Here is a 9,473-nt window from a genome sequence, read left to right as displayed (position 1 = left end):
GCATTTTTCTCCTTCATTTTGTCATTTTTGAAGATCCAGAGGCTTCCTGGAGTGCAGCCTCACTCTTCTCATTGTGTGTGAGTGGCAGGGAGAGTCTGCAGATCCACAGTGCTAAGTGCAGCCCTTGTGCTGGTGAGTGTTGGCAAGGTGGGGTTCCAGATGCTCTTGGCCTTTCTTGCATTCAGTTGGCTCCCAGGCATGTGTGGGAAGGGTGAGGGAAGCTCACCAGAGTTCCTGAGACTGTCTGGGTTTCAGCCCAGCTTCCACAAGAGTGGGGGGGTATGCAGGTCATGTTCACTGAGGCTTTAGATATTGCCCACAGCAGAGTCTGCTTCCCATACTGGAAGGGGAGGGTAAGGGTGGACTCCCCGAGGCCATTGACTCTGTCCAGGTTTCAGCTGAGCTCCCAAGGGGGGAGGGGTTGTGTGTTGTTCTGTCAGTGACCACCAAGGCCTCAGAAGTTGTCCAGGGCTCCACGTGCCTCATATACTAGGGGGCAGGCACCAGAGTGGCTCACTGGGGTTCCTAAAGGCGTCTGGTGTTCAGTCCAGCCCTGCCCCCCCCCCCGACACACTATGGGTGTGGCCAGTAGTCACCGAGGCCCCAGAGGGTGCCCAGGGTTCTGCCTGCCTTGCATGCTGGTCAGGGAGGCACCGCTTCCTGAAGATGTCTGGGATTCAGCCCCACTGCTTTCCGGGTTTCTGCCTGGTCCCAAGCTCATGTATGAGGCCGGCAGCAGCTCACCCGAGTTCCTGAAGCCATCCAAGGTGCAGCTCCACTCTAACAGGGGATGGGGAGAGGAGGGGAGGGGAGAGGAGTAGACCCCAGGCCCCTAGAGCTGTCTGGGTTTCTGCCTGGTCCCAGGCTGTTGTCTTCCCTTTGGCTTTACTCAAACCCCTATCCCTCTGGGCTTTGGATGGTAGATTCTACAAAACTGTTGAATTTTTTTTTTTTTTTTTTACCAATAGGAGAGATAGAACAAATGAACACCAAACATTGTTAATGTACACCAGTGTATTTTTTAGGTCAAAGCTTGGGTTGCTATAATGTTTACACTACAGCTGTGGATTTCTTCTCCAGAGTGAAGGAAGACCCTAAACAGGGTCTTATGCTGTGTAAATTTCTCAACTAACTCTGATAGATTCTACTGCAAAAGATTAGCCTTTTACTTCTGTAGTTGAATTGATTCCACAGGAATAATCCTGACAATTAAATGCCAGTAAACTCATTTTCTTAACCCACTGTTGCACCCACAGGAATGTACAGCAAGAGTTCCTAAACTGAGAATTGAGCCTCATTCAGACTCAGAAAGAATGCCTGCAACCTAGCAGAAATAGACTGTGAGTCTGAGTTGACCATAGTTTTCCAGGGGGTGACCATTGCAGTTATTGGGGTGTGGTCACTTAGACACTTTGGCAAAAAAATGAGTTGGGAATTACATACACAGTGGGTCATTGGAATAGCTAAGCACTGTCCTCAGTAGATATTTTATTGGTTTAAGTTTTTGTATGTATCTTGAGTTATTTAGTGTCTTCTTTTTTGTTTCATGTGTATCTTAGGTTGTTACTCTTGTAGAATTGTACCCCATTATCTCAGGTTAATAAACATCTAAGTTCACTCCTTCACCTATAGACAAGGGGGAGGGGAAAAACTGCAAGAACTATCATATAGAAATGGTATAAGATTCAAACTGTGGATACTGTTTTAAAGTGAAGTATTCTTGTGGCAAAACATAGAGATAGAGAAAAAAATCACTTAAAAATGAAAGTAGCAAATAGTGTACATCCGAAGCTGAAAATTACTCATGGGGATTCAGCATCCTACTCAAAAGCTTCCTATAATCACGTTCTTTCCTGGCCTCTGTAGTCCCCAACTGACAGTAACACCCCTCCCAAAAGAAGGGGAGGGGAAGAAAGAGGGGGACTCATATATTTGGAAGAAAAGATATATAAGTAAATAAACATAGCTTCAAGTAGGAGAGTGGGAAAACAAGGAAACAGAACTCTGAACCCTCTCCAGTCCCCGACACTGCTAAAGCAGAGCAAGGGGCATAACAGGAGAAGAAAACAAATACTACACACCAGAAATTATGAAAGGTTCTTAGAAGGGATAAAAAATAGAAGCATTCAAAGAGGAAATAAACCAAAATTTATATCAGTGATATTCAATATGCCCACGGTGAATTTTAGGGAAATAGGTACAAAACTGGATGAGCTAACCGAGGCAGTTAAAAACTTGAGCAACAGGTTCAACAAGGATGTGGGATCCTCTAAAAGACATCATACAGAAATACCTGAAATAAAAATCTATAGAATTCATACATTCCAGAAATGCACAATGTGAAGACAGAGTATCTGATGTTGAGAACAAAATAGTGGATTACAATAAAGAACTCAAAGACGCTAAAAAGAAAATAAGAGATCAAAAGAAGACTGTCCACCAGCTACTAGATGACAACAACAAACTAAGCCAAGGCTAATTGGAGTTAGAGAAAAGCTTGAAGACTGCACAGGTGGATTTATCAACATGCTTACAAAAATTATTTAAAAATTTCCCAAATATTAGAAAAGATTTTAAACTACAAGTAATTGATTCTTATAGAACACCAAACAATTATTATGAAAGGAGAAGTTCATCAAGGCATATTCCTATTAAATTCACAGATAAATACACAGGATTTTAAAGGCAGCCAGAGTAAAACAACAAAATCATTTATAAAGGTAAACCAATTAAAATCACAGAAGACTGCTTAGCACAAATCCTGAAGGCTGGAAGGGCTTGAAGTATAACTTCCAACCTAGATTAATTTACTCATCAAAATTGTCCTCCAAAATAGATTGAGAAATGAGGTATTTCTATGAAACAGACAGGCTCAGAAGATATATGAGCTAAACCACCTCTAAAAAAATCCTCAAGAATATTCTTGACAGAAACATAGGAAACACAGAAACACACCTAAAAACACAGAGGAAACTAGTGAGGTCAGTGGATAAACAACAAAAACATCAGAAAATAAATAATAGACCAACAGATGCAGAAGATAATGATAACAAATAACCAACACATCTCAGTAATATCTATCGATGTTAACAGCTTCCTCTCTCCAAACAAAAGACACAGGCTGACAAACTGAACCAAAAAACAGAACCCAACAATCTGTACCCAACAATCTATACCCAACAATCTGTTCAATAAAACCATACAGTCCAATAAGACACTCACAGGCTCAAGGGTGAAAAACAACATTTCATGCACCATGGCCCAGAAAACAAGCAGTAGCAGCCATTCTAATAGCAGATATGGTAAACTTCAAGTTAAAATGGATTAGAAGAGACAAAGAAGGTCATTACATACTAGTTAAAGGAACAGTCCAACAAGAAGACATAACATTGAAAAACATATAGGCACCAAATACCAGAGTGCATATTTTCATAAAACAAAAACTGCTGAAATTAAAAGATCCAGCAAACATTAACACAGTCATAGTAGGGGACTTTAACACCCCACTTTAATAAAGAGATAGATCAACTAAACAAAAGCCAATAAAGAAATTTCAGAGCTGAACCACACCCTAGAATATGGATTTAATAGTTATATACAGAGCATTCCACCCTCCTCCAACAGAGTAGTCTTTTCAGCAGCACCTGGTACTTTTCCTAAAATAGATCACATAAAAGTCTGCAAAGCTTGAATGAGTAAATATAAAATAATTGAAATTACTACATGCATACTATCCTACTACTGTGCAATAAAAATAGAAATCAACAACAGAAGAAAATACAGAAAAGGCAAAAGTTCCTAGAAAATTAACAACATACTCCTAAAATATTAATGAATCACAGAAGAAATTAAAGAAGAAATTTAAAAATTTCTGAAAGTTAATGACAACAAATGTACAACTCAACAAAACCTTTGGGACACTTTGAAAGGAAAATTCATTTCAATCAGTGCTCACTTTAGAAAAATAGAGCAAGACCAAATTAATAATGTAATGGAAAACATTTTAAAGAAAATTAGTTTTTAATGTTTTTATTTTATGGAAGAAAAGATAAAACAAAATTTCATAACAAAACAGGAGAATAATAATAGTTAATAAATTATTTGCTATCTCTAAAGTAGTTGTTCAGGGTACAAGATATGGGCATAAAATTTCTTTAATCAATATAAGCACAAACCTTCCTTTTTAATGATCTAAGAGACACTAACAGTATAACTGACTTGCCCTTTTTTCCTTTTCCCTACTGTCCTTTCCCATTTCACCCATCCTACTTCCTCTTTCCTTTTGAACAATTTCTTCCCTTTTCAAAATATCTGTTGTACATTTTAGATGTTATTTACTCTTTCAAATTCTCACACAAGGGAGATAATCTAAGAAATGTTAAGATACTTGAGAAACAGTAATAAAACAGCTCCAAGCCAAAATTAAGGCAGGGAATTATAAAGATGAGAATGGAAATTAATGAGATTGAGACTAAAAAGAACCTTGTAAAATAAATCAGTGAAGCGATGAGGTAATTTTTCAAAAGAATAAATAAAATAGACAAGCTTTTAACAAGACTCACTGAGAGAAGAGACTCACATCAACGCAATTAGAAAAGACAAAAGTGAAACCACAACAGACACTGTTGAAGTCCAGAAGATAGTAACTACTTTGAAAAATTATATTCCAACAAATAAGTAAATATTGAAGAAATGGACAGAAAGGAAGGGGTATGGCTTGTGTTTAGATATTTCCCCAAAGCCTTATATAGTCATAGATAGTTTTTGTTCAGGCGTGGTTGGATCTACAGTGTGTGATTGATTCATGGTACAATGTTGGGATTAAAGGTTTGTAATTACTAAATCAGTCCACTAATTGGATTAGCACTGCCCTAATCCCGATAATCTGCATAATATAAAAGGGGAAGAAAGATGTTGTTAAGGCCTTTGTTGTTTTGCTACAGTCTGCTGCCATGAACTGTTCTCCTCTACCAAGCCAGCCCGCCATGGAGCCAGGTGATTATGGACTGAAACCTCTACAAACTGTGAGCTAAATAAACTTTTCTTTCCTTAACTTTGGGAGTCAGGTATTTTGTCTCAGCAACAGGAAAATTAACTAAGACAGAATTCAAGCCCAGTTGAGTTGGGAAACTGGAGTAATTTGCTGAGATACTGACTAAAATACCCAGAGGTGGCTTCTGAGATACAAAGTTTATTGAGATATAGCAACAAACAAAAATAGATGAGGTCCAATAGCACTACCACATATTTATTGTCTTCCACATACGAATGTTAAAAAATTAATGATACGTTTTTCAGTACTGATGAACACCAAAGGACTGACTGTGGCATAGCCATGGGCCATAAGAATTTGGATACAGTAAAATATTGGATTATTATTCAACACAATTCTTGAGTAGGTAACAGTACCGAAACTGGTCATGACTACAAAGAAACACATAAGCAGCAGAATGGTCCTAGTGGCCCTTTGTTCTGCGGATCCTTTTGGAGAAAGTCTGTTGTTGTGAAGATGCTGGGACTGCTTCTTATGCCTGCACAAGAGAGTCACTATGTACCCACCCGAGAGGGCCAGGACACCTACAGAGAAGGCTTCCCTGAAGGCCAGCAGTGTTGAAAGTATGTGCCGGAGGAAGTAATTCATGGGAATAAAAGCACAGGACTCAGTGACATACCAAATATTTTCTGAGGTAAAATTGGGGGTAGCAGCAATGGAGAACACCAGGTGACTGCTAACAGATACGTATAACAGCCAAAAGAAAAGAAGGGAACGCAGGTTGTGACATGAGGATTTGTGTTTGAACTTTGCCAAGCAAGAGCTTCTGGGGCTGAGTGTGATGGCCTGAAGGACACTCAGCTGGCAGGTGATGCAAATGGAGAGGCCCCTCATTAACCCGTACACATAGATTACTGACTTACATGTGATGTCATTCCAAAACCCTGCTTGAGAGGTAAAAATGTCTCCAGTTATGAATCCTTCAATTAGCAGCATCACTAGGTGATTTAGAGCCAAGAGGACAGTGGGCAGGTCGGTGAGTCTGGGCTTGTGCCCTACAAGGAATATGATGACGTGGAAGAGAAGGAGGATGGCATTGCCTGAGACCCCAATGACAACTTGAGAATAAAATGTGATTCTGATGTTAATATTATTGAACAACTCGTTCTTCACATTCATCTTACATGGAAAGATGCATAAAGTGAATGTCTGAAGAGAAAAGCAAGAATTCTTTGTTACAGACAGAAACTCCTTCGTCAATATCAGTGTCACTGCTACCATCGCAAAAATGAATAGACTCTTCCTGGTGCATCCTTATTCCACTTAAAACCTCAGCTCTCCCTCATCGCATCCGAAAGCCATTCAAGCCTCTCCCTGTTGCAACATTTCACAGTCATGGCTGGATTGTGCAAGCCAGTGTAGGACTTTCACATGGACCCTCCCACAGATCAGTCATGCACACAGATACTTTATTTGAGCAATATCTTTATTCTTGTTTTATCTTTTATTTTTGGTAGACCAAGTATTCTTAATATATGGACAGAGCAAAGGCTGATAAGTGTGAACTCTGCAATCAGACTTCTTGAATTTATATCAATGTTTTGCTTTTTCACTGAGTGTGAAGTTTAATCATCTGATGTATAAAATAAGACTACCTATATTTTAGATATTTTATGCTTGAATGGAGCTTAAGTCTATATACAAAACTTGCAAGTATTTCTAGCACATAGTGATGTCTCCGAAAAGGTTGGCTATTATCATGCAGTTATTCATACATGTTACTGGGTAGAATTAACACAATTCTTTAAGTAATTGATAAGCTACATCCTTACCTGGAGCAAAGAAGACCAAAAATTCCCAAAATAGTACAAAATTTGAATAATGCTTCTGCAGAGAATGCTGATGGAATTTTAGGACATTTGTTTGAATACTCCATTGTAGCTATATATCTCACATATTTTTTACTATCATGATGGAATTAATAGTCTGTGTCAGATGAGTTCAAATACGAGCAAGAATATATTCCAAAGTTTTAATACTCAGTCATTTTAAATCAAGGCCATAAACAGAATCACAATTAAAAATACATTCTGGTCATTCCATTTTAAGGTTCAGATAAAGGATGAGTATTCAGCGCAGTCCAGAAGGAACAAGCTTTCATCTCTCCCTCATATAAGCAGTAATATTTCTCCAGGCTTCTTACTGTCAAGCCTGAAATTGGTACAAGAAAATCTGATGAGTGATCTACTGATAAGATATTTCTTGCAGAGTATGCATTTTTACTTGGATTCAATAATCATATATAAGAGTTACCTAAAATTGTAAAGATCTTTCCAGTCACATAATAAAGAGCTATAATCTGAAAATCAAAGATGTAAGGCTAAAGTTTTTTATAGCTATTTAGATGATGCAGTTTTAAAGTGTAAGATGCTATGGGGAAGCAGAAATGTTAAAAATCAATGAAGATGCGATACCATTGAAACATATAAAGCTGAGGTGAATAGCACCTAAGACATTTGAAAAATAGCTTTTCTGAAATAAGAATTCTATAGAATTATGAGAAAAAAGTTGTTTCATATGCTTAATTGTCTCTGTATTCTTGACACTAATACAGTCTTTGCTAAGTAAGTATTAGTAAATTATTTTCCCAGCCTTGTAAACTTTTTAATATAACATATAGGCTTGTTTTCCTTTCTTAGCCCCAATGAACAGAAGTCAGTGAGGGAAAGAAAAGGATAAGTTCAATTTTAACAAAGTAATGATCATGTAAAATGAATTTTTTCTTTTCATACATTCAACATATTTTGGCTTATCCCATAATCGTACCAGAAGGAAAATAGTAAATTATTAGTCAAAATTCCTTTTGTCTCTGTCTTTATGCAACATACATGATCACTAACATGCAGCCCTAAATATTATTCTGTGACCTCTGTGAACTTGTAATTTCCATGACTGTTTTCGTGTGTTTATTTCTTGTAAAATAAAGCAACACTAATACAGTTTTAAAAGAGTAATTACAAATAGATGCATATTAGCATTTAATAATTAGCATTTAGCATTAATTAATTTAATTTAATTACTAACATTTAAAAATTGTCGAATTCATGTCATTTGTGTTAAATACAGATTTTGCTTTTATTTAATTCATTCATTTTTAATATGTAAGCCTTACAAACATATAGCAGTGTAAACTGTCTAAGCCACATGTTTTGATCATATCTATATCTGAGTACTGCACTACAAAATTTTCAGCATAACTTCAGAAAGTGAAATTCTGCAAACTTAAGTGTTTTATGAAAGTGAAGAGTGTACAGATGCCATGAGGGTGCAATAATATTGAGGAAATCATGGCTTCGGTGGACCACTGCTTTAAACTCCTGGAAAACCTTCTTTTCCTGGAAATAAAATTCCTCAGAAGTAACAGGAAAAAATTAGCTTCCTTTGGCAGAATATACTTCAAGGAGAGTGAAAGGATTTCTTGTAATCACATGTACCAACTTACCCTCCTTCAAGGTGCACCTAGAGAAACCTCAGGAAATATTCCTCTGGTCATCCTACTAGCCAAATGTTGCATCATATTCAGCTGTATCAAACCTACAAATAAACATATATAGTTTAAATTATTTAAGTATTACATAGTAAGTTCCATAAAGAAAGGTATATAGCAATTTCGAGGCCAATTAATTTTTTTTAATAGATAGCAGTCTGGTGAATGTAAATGCTCATAAAAATAAGTTCCAGAAAATCCTCTACCATTACCTTTACTAACTGTGTCTCATATTGCTCAGACAGCATGGTCTAAGACACTGGCAGCAAACCTATGGCATTTTTGTCATAGTGGGCTGTTTGTATCATTGAAAGCTCTAGAAGGTTCACCATCATTGGTCTAAGAGATCAGGAGACAGGACAAAAGCTCTATTCTTAGCAGAATTAGTTAGGAGACCCTCCTCAGACATGGCTTTTAGGAGTGAGATTGCTGAGGTGGAACTTGGACTGGGCTGGCCTACCAAATTGGAGAAGACTGCCTTCAGATGCACTTGATTTTCTGTACATACAGACTGAAGGCCCAGGGAAAATAAGATGAATCTCTGAAGTACGTCCCACGCAGAGAGGCTGTGTGGAAGAAGAGGAGGAAATGCTAGGTTGGGAAATGAGAAAACAAACAAACAAAAACATGGAGTAAGAATTCTCCAAGTGAAATGTGAACACTCATTTGTTACACATGATAGTGAAAACGGGTCTTTTCAAGAGAAAGATAATGGTTAAGAACTTTTACGTGGAGCAAGGATACAATTACATTAAACTCTGTATCATTCCGCACTTACCCAAGTCAGGCACAGTCCTGTGATACAGAATAGTAAGTGGGCCTCCAAACCAGGGACTAGTGTTCGGGACAGTGCGCCTGGACTTGCGGTCTGGGTGGATGTGAAGAGTGGAGAGAAAGGAGGAAAGCCCTCTGCAAACTCCAATAACTGGGTGG

The 9,473-nt window shown here is 37.8% G+C and overlaps 1 protein-coding gene across 1 annotated transcript; it reads right to left on the bottom strand.

Moving 5' to 3' along the window:
• Positions 1–5,248: 5,248 nt before the first annotated feature.
• On the bottom strand, positions 5,249–6,172 carry LOC102008229 (vomeronasal type-1 receptor 48-like). The gene has a single exon (XM_005383932.2). It carries the CDS (start codon positions 6,170–6,172, stop codon positions 5,249–5,251), a length of 924 nt encoding a protein of 307 aa, XP_005383989.2.
• Positions 6,173–9,473: the final 3,301 nt, after the last annotated feature.

Source organism: Chinchilla lanigera, unplaced genomic scaffold (genome assembly GCF_000276665.1).
Source record: "Chinchilla lanigera isolate Chin_1 unplaced genomic scaffold, ChiLan1.0 scaffold00020, whole genome shotgun sequence".
Taxonomy (NCBI): domain Eukaryota; kingdom Metazoa; phylum Chordata; class Mammalia; order Rodentia; family Chinchillidae; genus Chinchilla; species Chinchilla lanigera.
The sequence above is the reverse complement of the archived record's forward strand: the minus strand, read 5'-3'. Positions and strand labels throughout refer to the sequence as shown.